A 24,722-nucleotide genomic window follows, 5' to 3' on the forward strand; every position below is an offset into this window, starting at 1 on the left:
ACCACTTTTAGCACTATACTTAAATTTTCAACAAAGACAGCCAATAATTGTTAGATTTTAGCTTCATTCTTTATGGGGATTTATGTCAGCTAAAACCTACGGTCTCAGTCTGGGTTTTAGTGAGCAGAATTCGAGCTGTACAAATGACAGTGGACACTGCTATCACACAGTTGTCCTAATACCTGGGAGATATACTGCCATATTTGTCGTGATAAAGGCAGTTCTTGTGATGGAATGCATCTGACTATGCTTGTGTGTTGGACCTGAAGATTCCATAGTGTTTTGACCTTTTCCTAGAATGTGTGGGTTTTTTTCAGAACACTATCTCTAAAATTAAAAAAAAACCCAAAACTTAAAAATTAAAGCCTTGCTTTATCTGATTATCTCCTGAGCTAATGTACAAGCAGACTTTGCCGTACATGTGCTATAATACCTGTGGGTAGACATTAGTGTCAGTTAAACAATGCTCTGTTGTTGAAGTGAATCCTGAATTTCTGAAGTATTTGTTGATTTGTCCACACATATGATCCTATAAAAAAAGCTCTGAGTAAACTACCTTTTTCAAAACAAAACATCTTTGTGTGAGTAACATGGACAGTGGGACTGAGTGTCCCCTTGGCAACTTTGCCAGCACCAGTCAACAGACTGGAGGGAAGGGTTGCCATCCAGAGGGACATAGGCAGGCTTGAGAGGGGGGACCTGACCTGTGAGAGCCTCATGAAATTCAACAACGCCAAGTGTAAGGTCCTGTACATGAGCCAGGGCAATCCCAAACACAGACTAGAAGAGCTCATTGAGAGCAGCTCTACAGGTAAGGACTTGGGGGTACTGGTCAGTGAAAAACTTCTTACAAGGCCATGTAGTGCTAGGACAAGGGGGAACCACTTCAAATTGACAAAATAGATTTAGATTAGATACAAGGAAAAATTCTTTACTGCAGGAGTGGTGAGGCACTGGCACAGTTTGCCTCACATCCTTGGAAGTGTTCAAGGCCAGGCTGGATGGGGCTTTGGGCAACCCAGTCTAGTGGAAAGTGTCCCTGTTTAGATGATTTAGATTTAGATGATCTTTAGATGAACTTTAAGGTCCCTTCCAATATAAAAGATTCTGTGATTCTATGAAATCATTCCCTCTGTCCTAGCCTTGTGTGTGACTTTGTGACCCAAATGCTGTACTGGCTTCAAATGATCTGCTGAAAGAACATAAAATAGCATTGCAATTATAAAGCAAGAGCAAGTGGTTGTACTTGAAGGTGTTTCAGTTACATGTCTCTTCATGAACTGCATAGGAGACGGCTGGATTGACCTGGATAGGTTAGATGCAACACAATCCTCTCCTTTTACAAGTTCTGTTACTAAATCCCTCTGCATAAGAGCAAGGAAGGTTTTTCAGGTGGAGTGAGTTGCATATTAGAGTCAAAACAACACTGAAATTGAAATGGAGAATTTTTGGATGTACCAGGTTGAGTGTCGTAAGAAAAATGTAAGTAGATATTTAAGAGAAAAAGGGATGGCTATCACTTTATATCTGCATATAAAAAAAATTCTGATTCCATTGATGGACTTAATCTGTGCCTAATAACAGCATGTGTCATGTAACTTTACTATGTTTGTTCTAAGAGCTTTGTTAGACTTCTGGAACTTGTTTTGTTAACAAAAAATGGCAGTGAAACAGTTACTTAGGCTTTATTTTAGAGCAGCTGTGCAAATTATCTATCCACTATGATCCATCAAAATATTTCTTGTTATTGCTGTGACTGCATGCTTTCCTTGCGCATTATATGCAGTACCTCTAAAAATGTATTTTGGTGTCAAAAGTGTTAATTCTTCAAAGACTGGATTTTCCTGTACAAATGTTTTCAAGGACAGCTCTCATGGCATGTCATGCAGCAGACTTTGTAAGATGTTTGATATTTGGGTTTGGAAGTTCTGGTTCTTGGTTTATTTTTTTTCAGGTGGTTTGGTTGATTGGTTGGTGTTCAGGGATTTTCTCCCTCAAAATAAATACTTGAGCAGACATTCAAACTGAGTACATAGAAAGCTGTGTAAGAACTTAGTTCTGATAGTCTGTAGATGAAAATACCTAAGTAAAGGCACTTACAGTGGAGTAACTGGAGTAGTATAGTATATATAGTTACTGTAGTAACTGTTGTATACAGTATATAATTACTAGAGTAACTATTAGTCCATTTCGAATTATGCACAGCTTCTTAATGCTAAATGTCTGGTTTAAATTAATTATTTTTATCCTTGTGTGTGTGAATATGACAGTTTTCAGCCATTGTAAAGAGCACTTTTTTTGTGTGTACGTGTGCACATTTGATGCTTAAATTGATTTCTTTGTTTCTTTCCTTGTTTAAGGCTTAATCCTGCAATGTCTAAATATCATTATTGTGTTGATAGTATTATGCACCTTTAAAATAATACAGAAATACTGCGTAATTATAAAAATGTGAGCACTATGAAAACTCCTCCTTATGTAAATAGGAGTTGCCATTTGTGCAGTTGCATCACAGTGGCACTGTTGACTGGTAATTACACGGGAAGTCAAGGGAGCCTGTATCTCTCCCACGGCCCCTGCTCACATGTTCTCTGTGGCAAGTAATTCTTCAGTCTGATGGAGCAACCACATGCCAGCTTTCTAGGGATTGTTTCACAGCTGCACCTTCCTTTGTCTTGCAGTTGTGATTCAAAATATGGGGAGATGTGGCAACTGCTCTTTAACACAGGAGATACCTGTAAAGAATTGCTTCTTAACTCTTTGGAAGCCTTTATTAGTTAACTGTAATTTTAATCCTTAGCTGTTAATCTGAGATAGAGGAATGTCAACAGAAAGAAGCAGAGAAGGGAGTTACATTTTCTTCTTTCAATTCATATCTAAGGGAGACTAAGGAAAATTTAAATGTTTGGAGTTTTAATTGGTGTTCTTGGTTTGGTTTTGGTTTTGTGGATTTTTTTGTAGACTATTTTATGGAACTTATATTTTCAGCTGCAATAGATGCAGAGCATGAGGGTGGAGCTGCTGCCAGCTCAGACCACAGGAAATGTATCCCTTTTCTGGTATGACTCATTGGCTCAGAGAAAAGCTATGTCATGCTGTGTATGAAAAGATAAGAATAGCATTTGGCTCGTTTTGCCATCAGTGATAAACTGCTGAATTGGCAAAGCTAGAGCTGCACTCTTCCTATATTAAAGGAGAGTAGAATGCCAGGGCTATTGGGCTAAATACCCAGCTGTAGTTAAATGCTAAACTTCCCTTTTGAGGATTTCCATTTTGGCTTGGGCAGACGTGTTTTGTAGGTATCTCCTTAAAATCTGCCTCTAAAAATGTGTGCTGGGTTAAAGCTTTGTACTCCCTTTCTTTTCCATTACCTTTGTTAATTCCACATACTATATTCATGTGTCACGCCCTCATACCAGGCCCCCTACTCTGTACTTCAGATACCTTGCTATGGCTTTTTCACATCCCCAGCATTCATTAGGAATTGTCTATGATTAGAATATCCTTTCCCAGAACATTCTTCCACTTTATCAAGATACTTGCTGATCAATCACATATATAGTTGCTGCACTGAATTGTTTATGGAAAAAGAATGATGAAATCCCTTCTAAAGAGTGTGTACTGAGCTCATAGCATGAACTGTTGAATATTTTCCAAGTTTTTACTGGATCTAGAATGAGGAATCCCAGTCCTTGATTACACTGGTATTGAATTGTAATTGAATATATAAAATATAAATTCTTGAATACATCAGTATTACCCTGCATCATTTATAAAAGTTGTTTTCTAAGATAATGAAATAACATTTATGGACAGCTGCTGTGACCTTCCTCTGCTCAGATTAAATGAGTTTAGCACCTCAGCTTAATAATATATGAGGGTACGTGTGCTTATGGGGAAATTTCAGTCTTTTCTTCACTTTTCTCTGTTTGACAACTAAATAAACTTTAGCTAAATCTCTGTGTGCTGCTTAAAGTCAGTTCACTTGTCTCCCATCACAGCTTACTCTTAAGTGTCTTTACCTTTTCTTTCTTAGAATGTCAGAGCAGGATGTAGCTTTTTTTCTGCATCAGGCACTCACAATAACTTTTGATTTTCTTGCCATGTCTAGTCTCCATCTCCAGATTCCTCTTCACCTCGAGGTGCTGAATCATCAAGCAGGCAACATCACCAGGATGTCTGCAGTACAGCAGAGGCTTCTACTAATAAAGAGGTAAAACCTTTTTAAAAGCCACAGTCTTGTTCATGCCGACTGTGCCTTTTAATTTTCCTTGCTCTCTTGTACCTGTGCAATCCCTGTTCTTTTTTCTTTCCTTATTCTTCTTTACCTTATGCTTGCCTGGCTATCTGACTGAATTTCTAACATACTGAAGACTCTTTGTCATGGCATTTCTGACTCTGTGTTCAGTTATCACTAAATTTGTTTAACAGGCTGCAGGGAGCTGATTTACCAAACAGTCAACATCCCTCTGTAGCAGAGACATAATGAAGAAGGCCTTTCCTTTTTTCCCCTGCTAAGAAGGAATATTTGTCAGCCAGATGAAAAAGTGCTTAAATTAAATTAATTACATTATAAATTATGCTACTTAATATTTTGTCATTGTAAAAACTGGCCTGCAAGTGATTTTTAGTCAGAGTTCAATTCCTGACTCCAGGATTCTCAGAATAAATCTATATAGTTTGGGATTTCTTCCCTTCATCTGGTAGTGCTTTAGACTGCAGTAGTTCCACCCAAACTAGATAAGTGTGAATAGAACTGCTCATAATGTAAAAAGAAAATAATCTGATGTAAGAAGGATTTGGATTAGTACAGAGTAGCAGGTTCTGTAAACAGAAAAATCTGCATATATTTGGTTTATTTGCCTTTTTAAAATAAACTTGAAAACAGTCTAGAAATGACCACAACAAAATACTATATTGTTACTCATAGCAAAGCATGAGTTTTCTTACAGGATTAAAAACCTAATCTACTCTAAGTGGATTAAAAATGAAACACTAATTAAATAATCCATTTGTTCCTTATTACTTTTGCAATTATCAAGGGATAGGAAAGCTTGTAACATGTATGTAGTTGTGCCAGTCTGCATTTGCATTTAGAAAATAATGAAAATTTCAAAAGACTGAAGAAATCTATAATTTTTCATACTCTGAAGTTTTCAACTATAGATCATGCCTTTAAGTTTTTATCTGTTTTACTGTTATCTTATTAAAGCCTTAAGCATTTTCACTACAGACTTTGTCACTATGTATTCTATATTTTAGCTATTTTTATGTATCAATAAACTTACCGAAAAAAGGAAAACACACAAAACACTATTGATTTCAGTTGTTAGGATGTGCTTACACATAGTTACAGAGGTGGTAAACCAGGTTTCACTGTAGGATGTATTGGGCTATTAATTTCCCTCAGATGGAAAATAATTCCCACTTTATTTCTAATGCTAGAGTAAAAGTGATAAAACAGCCTCACAATTTCTGGATTTTTAAATCTTAAAAAAACCCTTTTATTAAATATAAATTTATAATACCAGAAGGCAACAAGATTATTGAAAGTAATAAAATATTAATGACCTTGATATTTCATTATTCATGGCTATGTAAAATTAAAAGGTGTAGGTTTCTACCTATTGGTAACTTTACCTGATTCTTTACTCTTCTAGTGGTTTTAGTAGAATGCTTTTCTACCTTGGTAATGAACAAGAAAATTGAAATTTATGAGTGAGAATAAAGACATATATGATAGTGGTTTGCACCACTCTATCCTGAAAATGAGTTGCCAGTTAGAGTGCTGAACAGTTGCTAAATCTGTATCATAGATTTTGTTCACTGTTAAAAAAGGAATAAATACTTTGTAAAGTATTAATATATATGAGCTGCCTCTTGTGTGTAGGGGATTTGTCCGCTATGCTTGTTAGAGCCCAATGTTTGAATCTCCCCTGTAGCACTACATCAGCAATTACTACAAACAGTTGTTGGTGTCTGTATGGATAGGTAGTTCAGTAGGAGCATTCATCTGAAGAGTTGAAAGAGACACAGATGAGAAAAGGCATGCCAGTGTCCTCACAGCAGCTTAAATGTGTTGGCAGCAGCAGATCCTTGATTATTGGCATCTGTATCAATGCTAGTACAGAAGCTGATGGACAGGGTTCTTGGATTTTCAACACAGCTTAATAATTTTCATAGGGAGTGAAAAGAACTTGCAGCTTGCACAGGTTCAGCTGTCTGTGTCACATACCTTTTGTTTTTAATTCACAAATTTTATTTTATAGCAAAATATGCATTGTTGGTTAAAAATATTATTTGTTATATCAGTTTTCCATATCTTATGAAATAAAAGTTGTCCTTGGGGTTAAGTTAGTCAACCTGTTGCATAACTGTCACCTTTGTAGTTTTGCCTGTTTTTTCCACTAGTACACAGACTCTGGTAAGTTGTCTGTCATGAAAAAATATAATTTGGCATATATTTCCATGTATGTCATCTGGAAATATACTGAAAATTATTGAAGATTTTATGCATTATTCTAATCATGTCTTTTAATAGAGCTATATTAAGCAGTCATTGAAGTTACTGCTAGTACAATCAGTTACAGATTCATTAACTATCCTCTTGCCTGCCTATGAGAGCAGGAGGTGCTTCACTATATCCATTACCAATTATATAGTGCCACACACAATTTTGTTTGATAAATTTTTGTATGTGGTGTTCTTTATTGATCAAACAAAGTGGTGAATCTCCCTCCCTGAAAGTTGTAGCCTTCAGATGTCTGAAGGGTTAGTCTCCCAGTCTTTCACAGAAAATACCAGTAGGATGTGTGGTATTACTTTAGTGTGTGTATTTACATGCACAATTCAAATTTCTATTTATTTCTTCACTATTTGTGTAATTTGTGTTAGCAAATGTGCTTTTGTGCTCAGTATGGTGTAAGCACAGTTGGTGGTGAGGTCATGGTTAATCCAGTTATCCCACAGAGTAGAGGCTGCTACCTAGCCTATTAAAATCCAGGAAGTTTTTTCTGGGCTCTGTTAATGTGAGGGATACATCTAAAACCATTCCTAATGAGTAACTGTATTTTGTTAATTATGGTTTCAGTCATAAATTATAACAGTAAAGTATAATTTTTTTTCTCCTGTATGCATTTATTTGTTGTTGGATGATCCAGTATCTTTGAGGTATTATGTACTTTCCTGTATATTTCTTGATTACTGAAAGTAGAGCACCTATTATAGATAATTAATGCACTGAAGACCAGCAAGTAAGTGAAATCTGGTCTTACCATATTGTCTGCTAGATAGACACAAATGGAATACATTGAATTTTCTCTAGTAGGTGCTTGGTGTTGTGCCTTTACTGATAACTATCGCTGATATAAGTTTGGGGTTTTTTTGGCATGGAGAAATTTTTAATGCATAATTGTGCATGCTATTTTCTGTTTGAAATCCTTTTTGTCTTAATTACAGTCCAGAAAAAGCTTGGCTTCATTTCCAACGTATGTTGAAGGTAAGATAGTTCTACAGTTTCTAAATGTTTTTTCACATAAAAAAACCCACCCATATTTATAATGTATAAAATTTTACTTTTATTTGCTGAATAGGAGAGCTGCAAGGGTTGGGTGTGCTGATTTAGATTAAATTTGCTCTAATTTAGAACCTGAGCTAAATCCTACTGTGCTCATTCAGAAATTTGGTACCACGGAGCTTTTTGTTTTGTAGTGTTTCATTCATAGTTTCTGTATCTTATGCTGGTTATTTTCCTCAATATCACTAGAAACACTGCTTTCTTTATATTTATGTGATGTGAAAGGATGTGTGTGGACAAGGAAAACAAACTAAGCAAGAAGACTGTAGTGCTCTGTCCAGCATTGATTTCAATTGGCAGGTTCAGTCTAATCTCAGTTGGATTTTTTTGGTGGGCCTGCCAGTGAAAATCTGCTTTGCTTAACAGCTACCTGCCCTACAAATGTAAGGTTTCAGTAGTGCTGAAATTTTTCAGAATAATGTGAAAAAGCAAGTTACCTGCCACATGAATTGTTCCCTTTTGTATGAATCAGCATCATCTGTGTACTGCAGGAAGAACACAAGTTGTGTGCAGTTATGACAGAAGTAGAAAACAAAAGTTTCATTGGTTTTTTTATTTACTTTTCCCCTTGACAGTGGTTTTTCCGTGTGCTTGATGAAATTTTAGAAATACATTGATGTAATACTTTATTTAGACTTCCTTGTCACTCCTTGGATTGCTTTACAGTGTGCTGTGTTTAATTGATTATGTGATTGTTTTCTTTAGGCTTCAAATTGATCGTTGTTAGTCTTCAGAGTATAAGATGCCTGTTTGGAGTCTGGCCCGAGACTCAGCTAAGCATTGGAATTTTGCAATAGTGAAGGATCTCTCTTAGATTTTAAATTCATCACCTGTTCATAGTCCTCTCTATGAAGGGCTTTTAAGAATAATTACCTCTGCCTTAGGAAGAAAAAATTGTAAACTAAAATTTTCTTAGTCCAGCACAAAATTCCTTAAAATTACAAATGTTCCATTTTTATGCACCAGCCATCCCGAGAAAAATTTGCTAGCACGTATGCTACGCTTTCATTGAGGTAATAGTTTTGGTGTCAGAGCTAATAAAAGGAGGAGGTATTCTAAAAAGCAGTGCTGTCTGTGTGTTCGCCTCTGATGCAATTGGAGCATGTACCTTTTTTAGCTTTAATATGCCACTTTCTTGGAGTCTTACACCTTCACCCCCACCCCTTTTTTTTTCCTCATTTTCATCAGAAATTTTACTATAAAGGGTTTTGCATCCTTTATAGTGAAGTGGTGGTAGTGGTGAAAAGGCCTCGATGTGTAGAGTAATAAATAGCAACACTTAAAATACTGTGTGATTTCTGTGTAAATATGTAGCACTTCCAGATGCATGAATTTCCCTTAGGAAATAACTCAATTTCTTTAGATCATGTGCTTGCAAGTGACTTGTTCATTTTGAGAATTTTCCAGATATATACTGCCTGAGCAAACTGCACGCTGGAGATGAGCGTCTTAAAATTGCTGGTCATAAATTTTTATATTTAAAGAAATTATAAAGAAGACAAGCCGGCTCACAAGATTTATACATGTGCTTCTGACTGTGTGTATAGTTTCACTATATCTCCAGCTCTTTCTTTGTTATTTTAATCATAATAATGACTTGCTTTTCCTTAAGGCCAAAGCTACCCATGCTCATTCTGAGGGATTCTTAGTCTCATATGTTATCATTAGAACATAATTGGCATTCTGAGTTTGAATTTGAATTTGAAACTTAAAGCCCCATCACCTTACAGTTCAAGATATCCCTTGATTTTTTTTTAGAGGAAAAAAGAATTACAAATGTAAATACAGGTGTTTTGTGATAAAATGTGAACATATTTACTGTGGGGATTCTTTAATATGATTTATATTCTCACTTGTCTTGAACAACAATTGTTTTCCCTTCTAAGAACAGGAAGTTACTTAGGTTAACCAGCCTCCCTTTTGATTCATGACAGTTTTAACATGGTGTCAAAATGGAATATTTTCATGTATAAAATTTTTAGATAAAGCTGCCAAGCACCAAAAATCTTACAAATCATAAGTGCTGCTTTGTAAGGATTTGCATTGCTTGGTAATGAACACTTTACACCCCCATCATTTTCCACAGAAATTGATGGGTGTTGGATCTCTAAGGATCTGTGGACTAGGAGAGTTGCTTTGCTGTTAAGAGAGCCTGTGCCCTGTGTATTTATTAACATTTTTATTTAATTCAGTACTTTACCACAGTATCCTTGTTAAGCCTACTATTTTTAAAGGTCTGTGGCATAAAAATATTGAGATCTGTGTTATATGTTGAGCATTCCTGGGGAGGTCGTTCTGCCTGTTGCACCTGTTGTGATTAATGCACAAGCAAGAAAGAGACTGATGTGAAACTGCACCTTTCCTTTTTCTGCTTGTGACTGTTGGTCTCAGAATTGCAAGGCTGTTTTTGGTGGGTTACGAGCAAGCTGAGTAATTGTCTTTCCCTTTATCACAGTGAAAATCACAGCTTATTTTGCTCCAAGCTGATCTCTACTCACAAAAGAATGAGCTATTGTGAGAAACAGGCTGGATTACCAGTTGTAGCTTTTGCTGGAGAGATGTTGTTCTGGGTTAGTGTAGCAAAGGTTTTGGTAGTGGGTAATCCCACCACCAAGGGTGTCCTCTGTGAGAAGCTGCTGGAAGCTTCTTGCCTGTCCAATAGGAGTCCGTGCCAGCTGGCTCCAAGCCAGACCCACCACTGGCCAGGGCCGAGGCCATCAGTGACAGTGGTAGTACCTCTGGGATATTATATTTAAGAAGGGAGAAAAGACTCTGCACCGCAGCAACTGCAGCCTGAGAAGAAAGGGCTGAAAATGTGTAAAAGAAAGATCTCTGAAGACTAGGTTGGTGGAGTAGGAAGGACTGGAGGTGCTCCAGGTGCCAGAGTAGAGATTCCCATGGAGCTCATGGTGAAGACCATGGTGAGGCAATTGGCTCCTCCAGCCAATGGAGGTCCACAGTGGAATGCATACCACAAGCAGCCCCTGGAGGACCCCAAGCTGGATGCCCAAAAAAACCTGGTTATGCCCCCATGGAAATCCCAGACTGGAGCAGGATATGTGGCCCAGTGGAGAGAGGAGCCCACCTGGAGCAGGTTTGTTGGCAGGACTTGTGACCCTATAGGGAGCCCACACCAGAGCAGTCTGTTCTGAAGGATTGTCTCCTGTGTGAGGTGTCTTCTGGAGCAGAGGAAGAGGCCTCTTCCCTGTGACAAAGAAGGAGCAACAGAGACAGCATGTGATGAACCCACACCCCTCATTCCTCATTCCCCTGTGCCTCTGGCTGCAGGAGATAGAGAAAATGGAGAATGAAAGTGTATCCAGGAAGAAGGGAGGGATGGGGGAAGGTGTCTGAGCATGTTTTTATTTTTCATTATTCTATTCTGACTTTGTTAGAAACAGATTAAACAAATTTCCACAAGTGGAGTCTGTTTTGCCCATGACGGTAGCTGATGAGTGATCTCTCCCTGTTCTTGTCTTGCCCCATGAAACTTTCATCATGTTTTCACTCCCCTGCCCTTCTGAGGAGGGGAGTGGTAGAAGGGCTTTGGGTGGGCAGAGTCAACCCACCACAAATTTTGATATAATTTGTTTTATGATTTGTGCCTTTGAAAGTACTGATTGCCTTTTTGTCATGCAAAGCTGAAGTACTTAAGAGAAGGATTTGCAGCCATCAGGTGCAGGCTCAAGTTGCTATTCTGCTGATTGCTATGATTGTCTTCAGTGATTGCTTTCCTGTATTACAGTTCCTGGACCTTGTGATCCCGAAGACTTAATTGATGGAATCATTTTTGCTGCCAATTACCTTGGTTCAACTCAACTCCTTTCTGATAAAACTCCATCCAAGAATGTGAGAATGATGCAGGCTCAGGAGGCTGTCAGCAGGATCAAGGTGAGGAGTAATTTCTGCTGCTTCCTGTATGGCTTCTTTATGATTGTGGGTATGAACTTTCCTATGCAGTAATTTTTTCAGGTGAGGTCATCTGTAGTTTCAGAAAAATGCCTCAGCCTTCCTTCTACAAAATAAATTGTATCTTTAATGCCACTTTTGGAACAAGACTGATAAGGGGATGTTACCAACTCATTTTAATTCACTTTGGTAATACTCGTGCCACTACAAATACTCGTACACTAAGCTAGAATCTGAAGTGAGTGTGGTCAAAGTTATGTATTATCTGGGTGTGGAGGGAAAATAGGTTAAGGAAATAACTGTCAAGTATTGGAGCTTCTTCTGGCTTGGCAGTCAGTGGAACTGGTACTGTTGTAATGACTGCAGTTATTTTTTAGTTTTTGTGGGTAACTTGTTTCTCCACACACAACAGCTGCAAGGTGTTGTTTTTTTTTTTTTAAAAAAAAAACCTGTGATGGTGCAGAGAAATGTGGAAAAATATTTTGTCCTGGAATCTGAAAGATTTTGTTTTGAAAGAGAAATTCCGACTGATTTCTATACAGGCTATTCCCAGCAATGGGAATGCTGTTTTACTGTGTGTTACGATTATGACGTTGTCAGCTGAAATTAAGGGTCTGTGGATGAAGTATTGCACGGTTGTACAGGTTGCTGCAACAATCCCACTACCCATACATGACTAGCTGGTAGGCTAGTCAGCTTCATCTTCTGCTGATTCAGCTAATCAACACAACCCACTCTGGGAATTTTTTGTAGTTAAATATCTGTGTGTTTTTCTTTTGTATATTTTATTTTGGGTTCCAACTCAGATTTGGTGTGCAATTGTATAAAAGAGAGAGAAAGAGTAGGTTATCAGCAAGACCAATAGTATTGTCTGTTAAGGTCAGCTTCCACTCTTGTTATTCCTTCCATGGCAGGTGTTTAGTTTATTCTCTGTATGTAACTTTGACAAAAGTAGACTAATTGAGACAAATTCCAAAAATTGTAATTTTGCTGATGTTCAAATGCTCAGCTTCTTGTAACCTTGTGTCTGAAAATTGTTAAACTCACATTTTAGAAAAAGCAAAAATTAGCCTTTATGTTAGAGATTATCCTTCACCATCTTATAGAAATCTTCACTGACCTCAACTACTGAGCCTTTTGCAAAAGAGTGATTTATCTTTGTTCACTGGGGACTCTGGATTAAGTAGCATTCTTTAAAAATATGTTACACGAAGTTTTTTCAACAATGGCAGGTCTTGCTGAGTTCTCCCCAAACCTCAGTGAAGAGTTTTCCTTATAGAGTATGTTTTTTTCCTGTTCTGGGCAACTTAGACTGTGCCCTTGTGTTTAGTAATCTCTTTGTGTTCCTTCCCGGTGCTTGGCTGTTTTAGAAAACTTGTCTGATTTGAATGAACAGGAAACTAAAGGTAAGGAAGAGAAGGGAGAGAAACAAGGGCTTTGGTGAGGCTGGATCTAAGAGGGACACATCACTGGAGGGTGAAGGGAAAGATTAGCATCAGCTATGATAGGAAATAGGAGTGGAACTTGAACCTGGGGCTGCACAGGGAGTTTGCACTCAGAAGGTAAGGCTTGTGTGGGAATACACATCAGAAAAAGATTGCAGGGATGTGGTAGAAAAAAATGAAACAGAATTGATTCAAACTGGGCCTTTGAGTTGTAAGAGTGTAGAATCTCTCTCTGATACTAAACGTATTTTGTAGAAATTCGCTAACAAAATACCATTTTGAGGATTCTGTTATGCCTCAGCATTTCTGTGTGTCAAAACAGAAGGAATCTGTTTAATGCATCTCACTCATAAACCCCATAATTTGTGCAACTATGTAAACCAGCAGACATGCATAGCCTTGCTTATAGTGTATTTGTCTCAGGCTTGAGGCCCAAGTGATTGCATTTTTTGGCTGATAAAACCCTAGCTGGTATATTTAATTTCCTGAAACAGTGTATTTCAGAAAAGTATTGACTTGTAATATATTGTACACAATACCTTAGTACCTTTGAACACTTCTTGGACAGTTACTGCTTTCTGCTTCTAAGAAAAGCTCAGGTAACCCCCCTGCACCATGGGCTCTTTGGCTTATTAGGGTTGGCTTTGGCTGTTTTTGTTGCTGGTTGCCATTGAGGCTGAACATTTTCAGAGAGAAATTTATTATGACAGATGGACTTCCTGCTGTCAGATTCATCACTGCATCAGATATTCTTTATCCCAGATATGTAAATTATGGCTTGTACAGTGACTATGAAGGTTGTGCCCTACTCCTATTTGATTAGAGAGTGCCATGCTTGTTGCATGCCAACCATTTCTCCGTTGTTGAAGAAAACAAAGCTTATGAATGAATTAAGAATGAGCTTTGAAAATACACAGACTTGAAGCTGAATATTAAAAAGGGGTGAAGAGCTTTGTTTAAGCCCTGCTATTTATGCCTTCACATACCTTTTGAATTTAATAATCCCTTAAGTGCTTCCTTTTAGCAGAGCCTTCAGACCACATATTCTTGAATTTGGAATGTGAGCAGACTTTGAAAACAATTCTCCATGCTTCTTCTTTAAAGAAGTATCTTTTCAGTTTAAAGTATGAGAGTTGGGTGTTTTTTTTGCTTGGCCTTAATCTCTTATGAAGTTTAGCTATGTTAAAGCAGATACACTGCTCTGAAGGTGTCGATCAAATGTAGTTACGAATATTTCATTAGGAGGCAGTTTTAGCTTGCCGTGTGGCAGGTTTGTACATTTCTAGGTAACACCTGGTTTAATTCCTGAGTATAATTTAGGATAGAACCCATATGTGGGTATTTAGTTTAATATTTCACACATTTTCACACACTCAGTGTCCTCTCAATGCTCACTGAGTTGCAGAACTTTTTTTGTAGAGACTAAATGGATTGAGTAAATTTAGGACCTCTCTGTAGCAAAAGCAGAAGCTTATTGGGTTTTAATGTTTTGTATTTTGGAAATTTCATCTATATAAATAAATACATTTCACTTACCTTAATTAAAAATCCTGAATTCTGTATATTAAAAAAAAGTGCGTAGGTTAGGTATTTTCTGTTAGTTTTTTTTCTTCTAGGAATACAGAAAGAATCTTTGATTTGAGTTAGCAAAATAATATGGTGATAAAGAGGATTTGTCCAATAAAGTATCTTGCATAGAATTATCCTAATGTTTTTGTTATTTCATGGACCATAACTTCCTTTGTGACATTTCTGTGCGGTGTTAAATCACTTATTAAAAGTGCTTGTTCCATATCATTGCCTTGCTTTTATGAAATATTTGAAAGTAGTTCTTCAATATGCTTCCATTTGAAGAACAGAATTTTCAGTATGTGGAATCATAGTGTATTTTGATAAAGCTGTTATTCAAGATAAATATGTTGTTTCTGAGTATTAATTTAAGTTGAGAGTAATGTAATGAAGAGCCTGCCACGTAAGGCAGTATTAATTGCTTTTACAATAGTTTGCGGTCACCTGTTGCAAAATAACGTATCAGGCTATAAAAGACTTCTTAGTTTGAAAAAAGTGACTAAAAGCTAGTTTGAGTATGTTTCTATTCATAAGTAAGCAACATGGCCTAAACTTTAGCTGTTTTCAGATTTATTTAGACAAAACTTGACAGATTTAAGTTGTGAGCATCAGTATAAAATGTTCAATGTGTCTTTGATTCAGGCCTCCTATTTGCTCTTTGTAAAAGTAGTTAGTGCTGAATTTATATGGAGCTTGTAACTATAATCCTCCTTCCCACCACAAGCACACCTGTAAAATTAATTAACAAAGAGGTTGTTACTGTTGGAAGTTAAGGGCCAGCCTGGTGAGTATTGCATTCCTTCAGTGAGCAAGTCCGTAAAGTTCAGTTCACCATTGGTTTGAATTCATGATTGCAAAACTGTAAAAATTACGTTTGTTTGGGTTGTTAGTAGAAACCAGTTTTAAGGTGTTTCTGGAGCTGAAATACGTGCTCCACTGCTTGCTTGAAAAGATATGATAGTGTGGACGTGTCTTTGTGTAGGTATCACAGAAAAATTTGTTGACCAGAGACACTTTGTGAACATTGGTACAAGTATATTTGCTCAGAAAGAGAAAATTAGGGTGATTTCTGTAATTTTATTTTTCCAGGAATAAGAAGCATAGTGTTAGGGAGGTTATTTTTTTTAAGTCTGTTGAAGTATGAGATCTAAAAAAGCTGTAATAATAAGGCATAAAATTTTTCTCTCACCTTTTACATTGGTGTGCCTTCAGAAGAAAGAAGCTCATAGTTTACACTTCTGTGTGAGAAAGCTCTGTTGTTTTCTAAACCACCCTACTCCCCCACCAAAAGAATTGCACACAAAATAACCTTGTTTGTTGCAAGTAACATTTTAAGTGAAAAAAAAAAATCCTTTTGTGTTCTTCCTGCCTCTTTTGGTACTGTTTCTTTTCATTTCTGAAATTATTTGTGCTAAACATGAAATTTTATAATTTTTAAGCTAAAAAGAAAAGGAGAAAATTAACCTAAGCAGGGACTAATTTAGACCAGCTAGTAATCTGTGAGCCCTGACATTAGTTTGTAGATTCCTGCTTGACTTGGAGTCTCTGTAAGTTCTTCTCTAACTGTTCTCCTGTCTCTGTTTGTTCCATGCTAAGCAGATGGCCCAGAAATTAGCCAAAAGCAGGAAGAAGGTGCAGTACAAACTCCATCAGCTTGATGTTATGCTTGTTCTTTTGTTTTCTGGGAGGGTTTTTTCCTTTCTTTTTATTTTGTGGTTTTATTTTCTGCATCCAGCAAGGTTTTTTCAGATTTATTTCTGAGCCTCCATGCAAGTTGACATATTTGGGAAATCAGTTGCCTGATTGGCCATTTTTTGTTGCTTATCATTAGCCATTTCATGTTAGAAAGAGAAGAAAGATTGGATTTATCAAATGGTTAGAGGCAGTACCCAAAATGCATATTAAAGAATCAGGACTGACATGGCAAAGGTTTAAACTTTGTAAAATGATGGATAAAAATGAAGCGTGGGTTTTTTTCAGTTTTTAAACTTTTTTTTTTCTATTTTATCTTTCTGTAAGAGTGCTTTGTTTGACTCACAGAGATGTCAAATTGCTGGATGCAAAAAAAAAAAGTTTATGTCCATACATACAGTAATACACTGAGATTGACTCATCTTTGTAATAAGTTTTGTTTGTGGAGCTTTCAATTACTTTTTAACAAATATACTTCTAAAAATTTTACAAATGTTTGCTTTCTATTAACAAAATATGACTTCTAAAGTGGGTTACTGCTTGAAAAGTATGTTGTCTGACTGTGAAGGTCTTCTTGCCAGAACAGCTCAAACAGTATACCTCCTGTGGTACAGATTTTTCCATTGGTCTTGGCAGCCACTGCTAGCCCAAATAGAAATTCCTCAGGCAGGAGATGCTGTTAGGCCTTTCTATGGCTTGTATCAAAACCTTACTTGAAGAGGGATTCAAAGTGTGCAGAAAATCGTATAATCATATTGTGTTTCAAGAAATCTTTATCATTTGTGTTGCAGTCAAGGTATAATTTTATTGAATCAGGAAAAATAGCAGGCAAGCTTTTATAAGGTTACCTTTTTTTCAAACAATACCCAATTCACTGTCACGTATATGATATAGTTTCCACATCTTTGTGTTTATCTTTTGCTTCTGCAGTCTAATATTCTATCCTGCATTGCTGTTCTGGTGACTGTGTCTTAGTGCACCCCTGTACGTGAACTAACTCATAATTAGTGAATATGTTACCTAATGTGTTTGTTTGACTCTAATCCATTTACTTGCAGGCTCCAGAAGGTGAATCTCAACCCATGACTGAAGTGGACCTCTTCATTTCTACACAAAGAATAAAAGTACTGAATGCAGATACACAGGTATAGACATAGACACCCTTGTCAGTGTTGATGGAGTAGACTACTCCATAGAATCGATTTTCACCTACATGTTAAAATTTGTCTTTAAAATGTGCTGGCTCTTGTATTCCTCTCTAGTCAGAAATCCATGGTCAAAAGCCTCGTCATACAGTCAATTACTCTGGTGTGTCTGACTGTAGAAATTATTAGAATTTGTGTGTAAGATAATTGCAGTCAGCTTATGTCTTCTGAGCCATGCTGCATCAAGTATTGATTGTTCCCAGAGTAGCCCAAAATGTTTAGCTGCAATAATTTGTTCATAGTCCTCTATACATACATGCCCAACATATGCAGGTTCTGCAATTGAGGTCTTGATGTGTTTTTCCATAGGAAAAAAAACCCTATAAAACTTTCTCTTTGTTTTATTTTTGGAAAGTGAAACTCTTGGTTTCTGTAGAGATCTCCCCTCATGCATGAGAGGTATTACAGACTTCACTTAGCAGAGATCTTACAGATATTTGTGTGTTTTGATAGTACTAGATATGCAATAAGAACTTAGTTGAAGCAGTTGCTTATGTTGTTTTTCTTATTCCCCAGGAAACCATGATGGATCATCCCCTGCGGACCATTTCTTACATTGCTGATATAGGAAATATAGTTGTTTTGATGGCTCGTAGGCGAATGCCACGCTCCAACTCCCAGGATAATGTGGAAGCATCTCACCCCTCTCAGGACGGAAAGAGACAGTACAAAATGATTTGTCATGTCTTTGAGTCTGAGGATGTAAGCAATTACATTGTCTTGTAATTTTCTAGGAGTGAAAAAGTAAGCACATTTTGGTGCGCCCAAAGTCCGTTGTGAGCGGTCCTGTTTGCTTTTTAACTGCAACTAATATTTCTTCTAAGCAGAGGAACTTGCCTGTCATTTGTATATTTGAATCTGACAAATCACAGGAAATTGCTGTTTATAGAAATGCTTACCGTTGTAAAATTTCTTGAGTACCTTCTAGTAACAGTGATAGGAGGGTCCAGTCGCTGCACGTTACAAATACCAGATCAAATTTTGCATAAGAGAGGAAAAATCTATCACTTATTTTCTCAAGGAAATTCTAATCTCAAGTCTTGCATTGAGGATCAATCATTGATACATACCAGAAAGGTGATTTTTTGGTTTTTAGGAGGTTTGTGTTGGGGCTGTAGTTGCTGTCATCGTATCAAAAAGCCAGCAAAGAATGTTTGTAATTTCAGCAATCCCAAAATATGCTGAATAGAGACATGAATGACTAAATTTTAATCTATAGCACAGTTAAGTTACTTTACACAGAACTAAGTTGCCGTACACAGGACTTGATCTCTCATATTCACAATCAATGTGTATAACTTGCTGATTTTATGCACTTTTAAAAAGTAACTTTCAGTAACTTAAAAGTGAAATCAAACTTTTCAGGTTGAAGTGGTTATGATATGTAGTATATAGATATGTAGTTTTTAGGATCATAGTCAAGTTAGCCCTAATAATTTGGGAAATTAACATACTCAAAGAAAAGTAAATGAAAATACTGGTTCCTTATAAAATACTCACATATCTTCCAATCTACAGTGAACAGTGAGGACTTTGAGATGGCCAGGTTGTCTTGAATAAGGAGCTGATTTTATGTAATGATTTTATTTTATGTAATCAGTGTCATTACATAAACCAGTGTCTGAATATATTATCCAATTGCACAGGAATGTATACACATGACCCACCGCTGAAGTTGAAAAGTAAGGACGAGCACTGATATAAGTATTCCTGGATCAAAATTGACATAAAAATTATGGATTATTTCCACATAATAGCATGTAAACCTGTTTTGCAAAGCCTTTTAAGAATCTGGTGTGAAATAGAGTAAGCAGTGCATTTTTTGCTTAATATCATTTGACATGCTACCCACTTTGAGGCTGCTGTTCCTGTGTTTCTAGTCACAAGTTTGGACACTGCTTGCTCTTTTAATAGCCAGTTGAAAAAGTGGAAATCAAACTGTCAGGTGCCAGAGTCTGGGGCTTATTTTCCTTCACCATGGGGTAGTCTGACCCCTTGCATGATCCATACTTTCTGGATCTGTTTCCTAGGCTGCTGTTAAGACTTTAGCTAGCTAAAATTTGAGCTTCCCCATCTATGGTTTGTTTGGATCAGCCTGTATTTGTGTCATGTGTGATCCTCTCTATGCCTGTAGATCCAATTGGCCTGTAAAATGTGTGTAGATCCAATAAAAGCATTGCTCATTGATGGGGAAAATAAGCTGAGAAACTGCTGATTACATCATTTCTCCTTAGTCATGCTCTTTAGCTCACAGGTAACTTGCAAAATGTATCTCAGATACTGAAGTGACTAACAATCAGAATGGAAGCACTCTAGCACCTTGTTAGCAGCAAGGAAATGGCAGCTTCAAAGATTTTGTACCTGCAGTGAAGTAATACATCCTGTTTGTATTACAAAACTTGTATTTTCTTCTCCTGGAGCAGCTGGGTACTTTACAGAATCTACACAGTAAGTGAAACAGAAGCTGCAAGCCTGCCAGTGGGTGTTGGCCAGAACATGTCTCTGCTTGGATGAGTCTTTGTCTAAGGAGGACAGCATCAGATGTTCAACTGTATTTAGAGGTGTTCCTTTAAATGAGTTGAACCTTAGTGATGTGTCCAAATGCCAGATGTTTAAGTGGGAGCTGATTTCTTCCTGAAGGGAAGATACATGTGTATGAATGTAAAAACTACACTCTTCTCTTAGGTTACTGAGTTATGGAGATGCAGTTTTCCCATTTTCCCATTTTCTTGCTGTCTTGTTCTTGCTGTCAAAAGTAGGTTGGTCTTAGCTTTGGTAATACTCTACCAGTTCACATCTTGGTCTTCTCAGCACCAGCAATCATGCTATTCTCATCAGCAGGTTTAGTGCTAGTTTGAGCTGTTTAAGATACAATACCATTTTTATTTCAGCAGTGGGAATCTTTTTTTTATTAGGGACCAAACTGGACTTTAAATATGGCCATCAAACAGTATAAAAGTACACCTGACAGCATTCATTCATTACCAGCACTGTGCCAGGCCTCTACTGTCAGCTGTGGAGCTCTCCATTTCCTTCCCTGCCTTTGCCGTGGCCAGCACTGTGTTCCGGTGCACATCACAGCCACCTCCCGTGCACTACACAGCACTCACTGCAGGAGTTGCTCCACAGCAGTGCTCTGCACCATGCTGTGATTTCCTCTCCTGCCTATTACTTGCCTAACCATAAATACTTTGTCGAAGGCAGGCGTCCCTCTGGCCTTGCTTGGCACACAGAGCTTTCCTTGCATCTGGCTGCTGCCCAGTTTCTCTCCCAGGCTGCAGCTGTAAAACAGCTCTCAGTGGGAGCAATGCAGTGTAGTGAGTGGTGCATTTGGTGGCTTTGGATGCAGATCAGATTGTGGGAAGCTGCAGGTGCAAGAGAGTGCCTAAGAAGGACAGAAACAGTAGGAAAGGGGCAGACAACTGGCAAGATCATGTGAGTTCGAGGGAGGGAAATTAATGTAGAGGATAGAGTCTGAAGGTGGTAGCAGGGTGAAGAAGGAGATGCTTATGACCATTTGCAATTACTTCAAGGGCTTCATTTAGTCACTAGTTGCTGCTTTTTTCTTTTTTGTCTGAGGCTGAGGTAGGAGTAGTCACTCTCAGTGTTCTAAAGGATGATAAGAAAAATTTGACATACACTTCTAAATGTGGTTGTGTGTTTCCTAGTAGACATTGGGAGAGCCATCTGGGAGCAGCATGTGTGGGAGGAATTGTACGTGCTTGCCACAGTCACTGCAGTGGCTCTACCTTTATACTTACGTTAGCAGTTCTTACCTCTGAAAGGATGTCTTTCTCATATTTGTATTTTATAATTGCTTACTGAATTAGATTCATGGCAGAGCTGAATGTGTTCACATTTGGTGGGTCTTTAAAATTAATTTGTAAGGCACAAATATTTTTTAGACTGGATTGCAGTAACTTGTAGGTTCATCAACTTGGTGATCCATTTTGCAGTGTGATTGTAGCAGGAAGTGTCGGTGGACATGATCATCAGAATGTTTAACGTTTTTCTTTTTTCTTTTCCCTTCTTTGGTAACTGCCACAGGCACAGCTGATTGCACAGTCCATAGGTCAAGCATTTAGTGTGGCCTATCAAGAATTTCTGAGGGCAAATGGAATCAACCCAGAAGACCTTAGCCAGAAGGAATACAGCGACTTGCTTAATACCCAGGACATGTACAATGATGATCTGATTCACTTCTCCAAATCTGAAAATTGCAAAGATGTATGTCTCTTTTTTTTTTCCCCCCCACAAGTATTCAGCTGCTCTTTATCAGTTGCAGGCCTGTGTTGGCAGAAATTAAAAAACCATTAATACTTCCTATGAATTATCTCAGTTGGTCTAGAATATCCTCCCTAATAGGACACCCTGTCATCACTGTTTCAAAGGCAAACAGTGAACCATAAATTTATCAGCAGTCAACTGACTTACCATCTGTTTCTGTTATTTTTACCAAATAATTCTCAGACATATTTGAAACTGTACTTAAAGCAGATTAACAGATCAATACAGTTTTTAAAATCATGGTAAACAACATGTAATTTATAGAAGCACTCATATTTATGAACATGACTGATTCCAGGTTTTAAATAACTATATGTGCCAGAAGGCTTTGCAGCTTGCTTAATAAAAATGAACCAGTGTGCAGCTGGAGCACACAGGTAATGTTTTTCCAATGCAAAGTTGTAAACTCTTGCAATCTCTTCTTACTTAGCTTTGTCCACCAAAGCCCATGGCACCCAGGTTTCTTTCATTGTAATTTCTTCTGCTCATATACAGAAATTACTTCTGAGGGGTATTTTGCACTATGTCTGTACTGTGTATCATTTAATGTTTGAATACAAATGAAGGGTAGTAAAACATGTACCCTATCTTGTTCTGCCTTTGAATTAGGAAGGCAGGTTGCAAAGAAGAGGGATATATTTGTTGGTTTCGTGAATGTTTGAGGGGGATGATATTAGATCCATGGGTGCAAAAGAAACTTTTTTTAAACACTTTTTCTTACTATACAGGTTTACATTGAAAAGCAAAAGGGAGAAATCCTAGGTGTGGTGATTGTGGAGTCTGGCTGGGGGTCCATTTTGCCTACAGTTATCATAGCCAACATGATGCATGGAGGACCGGCAGAGAAGTCCGGGAAGCTGAACATAGGGGACCAGATCATGTCAATCAATGGGACCAGCTTGGTTGGTTTACCACTCTCAACATGTCAGAGCATTATAAAGGTAGGGAAAATGTTTCTGGAAGCTACACATTTTAAAACAATGACATAATTGAAGAGCAGAAGGTATAAAACTCTGAAGTAAGTTCTTACCGAACTTTTGCATAGCACTTTCCATTTCATGATCTCAAAGAACAGTCTGAATTATGCCACACCAATTTTTTGACTCCACACAGGACCACAGAATGGGTAAGGTTGGGATGCCTGGAAGTAGTCTAATCCAACCTCCCTGCCTCCAGCAGGTTTGTCTAGAGCATCTTACTCAAGATTGTGTATTGATGGCTTTTGAGTATCTCCAGAGAAGGGGAGTCCAAAACTTCTCTGAAAATCTGTTCCTATGCTCAGTCTTCCTCACAGGAAAAAAATTGTTTCTCATGTTCAGGTGGAACTTCCTGCATTCCAGTGTTGGCCCTTTTCAATCTATTGCTCAGCACCACTAAAAAGAGTCTGACTGTATCCCTTTGACATTCTCCCCTCAGATACTTATACACATTTATGAGGTTTCCTCTCAGTTGTCTGTTCTCAATGCTGAACGGGGCCAGCTCCCTCAGCCTTTCACGGAACTGTGGCATTTTTTGGGTTGGAAAAGCCCCCTGAGTTCATTGGTTCCAACTGTCAACCTATACTTCCTAAGTGAAGTGCTCTAGTTCCCCTAATGATAGCCCTCAACAGAACCTGCCTCCTCCAGGAGCTCTATGTCCCTGCAGTGCTGAGGAGCCCAGAGCTGGACACAGCACTCCAGATGTGCCTCACCAGGGCTGAGCAGAGGGGCAGGATCAGCTCCCTGGAGCTGCTGGCAGTGCTCCTCTTGATGTACCCCAGGATAGCATCGGCTTTCTTGGCTACAAGAGCACTGCTGGCTCATGGACAGCTTGTGCTGGGGCCTAGGGTTATTTCTCCCCAGGTGAAGGATCCTGCATTTGCCCTTGTTGAATTTCAGAAAGTTCCTTTCTGCATGCCCCTCCTGCTTGTCAAAGTTGTCCTTCTGAAGGGTTGCACAGCACTTGGGTATCGGCCACTCCTCCCAGCTTTTGTGTCATCAGTGAACTTGCTCAGGAGGCACTCCATCTCTGATACAAAGAGAAGTACAGAGATTGGGCCCAGTGTTGAACCTTGAGGGACACTGCTAGATACAGGCATCCAAATAGAACTGTAGCACCGATCCCAACCCTCCAAGCTCTGCCATTCAGCCAGTTCTCAATCCACCTCACTTCCTGAGCTTGGGTATGAGGTTATCTTGAGAGATAGCATCAAAAGTCTTGATGAAGTCCATATTGACAACTTCCAGTGCCATTCCAGAGTGCTGTGCTATTTGCTTGTGTACTAGGGTTCTATGCACAAGTTCATAAGGGAGTATTTTGTGCAGAAGGAAGATATTACCAGATACACACTATAAATTTTTTATCACAAATGGAGGCACAGGTGCCTAGTATTGTCATAAGCCTTACTAGCTTACTACTTACCTCTTAACATTTGGATGAAATAGAGTAAATGCTTTTGTGCTTGTTTGTTTATACCTATTTTAAAGCTTTAAAACTTTGGCTTAAAGGCTTACCGTCAGTGGCATCTTTGTCCAAGTTATTTGAAAGTGCTTCTCTTACTTGATGCTTCTCTTCATTTGCATGAATGGGATATTTTAATTGGAAGAGCTTTCTTCTAGCTGTTATGAAATTGTGTGACAGTGCAAAGCTTGTTAGACTTACTCATTTAGGCAACTTTTTGGTAACAAGTTGTATTATGTAACTTTTTTTCTTGCACTTTGTATTTTTTTAATTGCGCAATAAATTTTCCAAATACAAGATAAATTTGCCAAGTTAAAAAAATTGCATAGTCTTTTTTTTTTTCTTCATGGATCTCTTAACTAAGATGTTTGTTACAAAGACTTCCTGTTCAAGCTTCCCAAAATATTAATATTGGGTTCTGATAAGTAATAGATGCATAAGTCACCAAGCCAGTCATTTTAGATTCAGTGAGTAGAAATGATAGCCTGTGTGACATACTGAAAATATGACAAAAACAATCTTAAACTGTAAAGAAAGGAATAATAATAAAAAAATCACATTAAAGGTCTTTGTGCCAACATCATCGAAACGAAGCTCCCT

At 37.9% G+C, this 24,722-nt stretch overlaps 1 protein-coding gene across 3 annotated transcripts in view; it reads left to right on the forward strand.

Moving 5' to 3' along the window:
* The window catches only part of APBA1 (amyloid beta precursor protein binding family A member 1), a 79,520-nt gene that overhangs the window by 48,710 nt on the left and 6,088 nt on the right, over positions 1-24,722 (forward strand). For 2 of the 3 annotated variants that reach the window (XM_056513998.1, XM_056513999.1), the window contains 8 exons: positions 4,112-4,213; positions 7,459-7,498; positions 11,322-11,467; positions 16,099-16,131; positions 17,250-17,336; positions 17,913-18,098; positions 21,444-21,623; positions 22,412-22,624. In XM_056513998.1, coding sequence (XP_056369973.1) covers positions 4,112-4,213; positions 7,459-7,498; positions 11,322-11,467; positions 16,099-16,131; positions 17,250-17,336; positions 17,913-18,098; positions 21,444-21,623; positions 22,412-22,624 — 987 coding nt within the window. The remainder of the gene's footprint in view (positions 1-4,111; positions 4,214-7,458; positions 7,499-11,321; positions 11,468-16,098; positions 16,132-17,249; positions 17,337-17,912; positions 18,099-21,443; positions 21,624-22,411; positions 22,625-24,722) is intronic. The other variant, XM_056514000.1, reaches the window with a different exon arrangement.

The sequence above is a fragment of the Oenanthe melanoleuca genome, chromosome Z (assembly GCF_029582105.1).
Source record: "Oenanthe melanoleuca isolate GR-GAL-2019-014 chromosome Z, OMel1.0, whole genome shotgun sequence".
Lineage (NCBI taxonomy): Eukaryota > Metazoa > Chordata > Aves > Passeriformes > Muscicapidae > Oenanthe > Oenanthe melanoleuca.